Source organism: Condylura cristata, unplaced genomic scaffold, assembly GCF_000260355.1.
Source record: "Condylura cristata isolate star-nosed mole 26May11 unplaced genomic scaffold, ConCri1.0 scaffold00015, whole genome shotgun sequence".
NCBI classification, from domain to species: Eukaryota; Metazoa; Chordata; class Mammalia; order Eulipotyphla; family Talpidae; genus Condylura; species Condylura cristata.
The window spans coordinates 368395-370612 of NW_004567116.1; the positions used below are offsets into that span (position 1 = coordinate 368395).

The 2218-nt window shown below is 67.4% G+C and overlaps 1 protein-coding gene across 1 annotated transcript in view; it reads left to right on the top strand.

Moving 5' to 3' along the window:
- Positions 1 to 166: 166 nt before the first annotated feature.
- Positions 167 to 2218, top strand: part of MTL5 (metallothionein-like 5, testis-specific (tesmin)) — a 17585-nt gene continuing 15533 nt past the window's right edge. Inside the window, exons 1-2 of the mRNA XM_012725114.1 lie at positions 167 to 619; positions 2046 to 2210. Coding sequence (XP_012580568.1) covers positions 167 to 619; positions 2046 to 2210 — 618 coding nt within the window. The remainder of the gene's footprint in view (positions 620 to 2045; positions 2211 to 2218) is intronic.

Genomic DNA, 2218 nt, shown 5'->3' on the forward strand with positions numbered 1-2218 from the left:
CCTGGGGGAGCCCCGGGGCTCCGCGGCGCGGGGTTTAGGGGGAGGCTGGCGAGGCTCACGGCCGCGGGGTTGCGGGGTTGCGGGGATGCGGGTGCGCAGCTCCACGCGGGCTCCGCCTCTCACAGGGCGCTGGGCGGGGCCGCCAGAGACGCTGCCCCTGGGCGACATGGACGAGGCCCCTCTGCTCGGCGGGATGCCCAGCGCCGAGGACGAACTGGTGGGCGACCTGTTCGGCCCCGAGAGTCAGTTCGCGGCGGAGCACCTCGCCCTGAAGACGCCCGTGGTGGTGAAGCGGGAGGAGGACGCCTACCTGAGCCCCGCGGGCCGCAGAGAGCCCCTGCTGCACGCCTTCACGCCCCCGCTGACCGGCTGCAAGAGCAAGGTCAAAGTGGAGTTCCTGGGGGGGGAGCACGAAGACGAGGAGCTCCTCCCAGAGTGTCCGGGGCTCCCAGAGCTCAGCCCCCTGGAGGACCCAGCTCTGCCGGCTGTGCCCCCGCCGCAGGCCTACAACGTCCACTTCCTGTCCTCACTGCTGACCCCGCACAGGAGTCCGGCCGTCGTGCCTCTCGGCGCCTGGGCCAGGGAAGGCGTGGCCCACACCGGGGTCCGGGTCATTCCAGTAAGAGCCAGCTGGGACACGGGACAGCCCTACCCCTCCCAAAGGAGAGCCCCACTGCCCCAGGGGTCCCCCTCCCGCAGCTCCTGGGTCATCCCCGGTTGGCCGTTCTCATTCCAAGCAGGGTGCACCCCTTCTTAGTCCCAGATGCCATCTGATCACCTAACCCCAGGCCCTGTACCCGAGGGAAGTGTGTCCAGCGTCCATGGTTCGCAGCTGGCCTGTAGCCACACAGCAAGGGGACGGCTGGGGCGTGGACACTCCCGTGCGGCTCTGGGGAAGGCCCCGTCTTCGTGGCTGGCGCCATGTGATTGGGTTCTCCTGTCTCAAAGCCCCCACCCCGAGGCTTCAAGCATCTCAGCTAGAAATAACTCCTGCTAGTGGTCGGCTGACCACTGTTGCTCTGGGTAGCCACTGACCACATTCTGCTTTCTTCTTGCTGAGATTAAATCTGTTTCTTAAGGGAAACAGGATTCCAGGGAACCGTGAGCTCTTCCCCTTTGGAAAACCGGAATCGCTCGATCGTGAAATCACTTGAGCAAGTTCTAGTTAGGCTTTGCCAGGCCTTTGCGGTCATGTTGCCCGTCCAGGGCCTGACGGCCACGTAGCCATGCGCTGCCGTCTGCCAGCTCGTGGCCTTTGTTCTTCGAGGCCCGGGCGTTATCAGGCCAGTCTCCTGGCTCGAGTGGCACCCGGGCTTTGCAAGATGGAGCTCTGTGCCAGCTTTGCAGGCTTAGACGACCGCCTGGCGTCAGCGTCTCTTTGAAGGGCCTGGGGATCCGCCTCTCGGCCTGGCGGGGGCTGTCTGCAGGCAGCGGGCGGTAGGGCTGGGCCGGGCGGCCAGGCGGGGCGGCTGACGCGCCAGCCTCGCAATCGGCCTGGCACCCTGCAAATTCAAGAGCAGCACCAGCCTTAAAGCTCGCAAATCTGACGGTGCTTTTCTTTTTGACCATCATGACATTTTGGTTTCCCCCTCTGACCTTCGGGAGTGCATCGGCTCCTTTTCTCCACCTGGCGACTCAGTGTGCCATGGAGGGCTGTCGGGAGGCGTGGCACCTCCCCGAGTCACACTCCTGTGGCGTGGCTGAAGCCCCGGGATGCGCCGGGGTCACCGAGCTAGACCCAGGGGACAAGCTGCGGCGGCGGGAACGTGAACACAGCCCAGGGGCTGCCCTGGACAGAGGCCGCGCTGCAGGCCTCTCTGCGGCTCCCGTCCGGGGGCCGCGCTGGCGCCGTGCGTCTGGACCGCCAGAGCCCCCCGAGCAGCCCACGGCTCCACACGTGGCGGCCGCGCGGCTTGTGTCGTGGGTCGCTGGTCCCGGCGAGGCTCCTGCCCTCGAAGGAGAGCGCCCCGGAGGGCGAGGGCCCGGGGCCTGCCTCGTGCAGCTGCCAAGCCCAGGGTGGGCTGAGAGTCCCGCTGCTTTTGCAGGTGGAGATCAAAGAAGCAGGCGCCGGCGCCCCGAGTAGCCACCCGGAGGAGGCGGCTTTCCAGGGCCCGCCGGCCCAGGAGCCCCGCTGCAGGTCCCCGCCGGCCCCGGAAGCAGACGCCCCCGGCTGCTCGCACAAGAAGGACCCGAGCCCCATGGTAATTACGGCAACCCG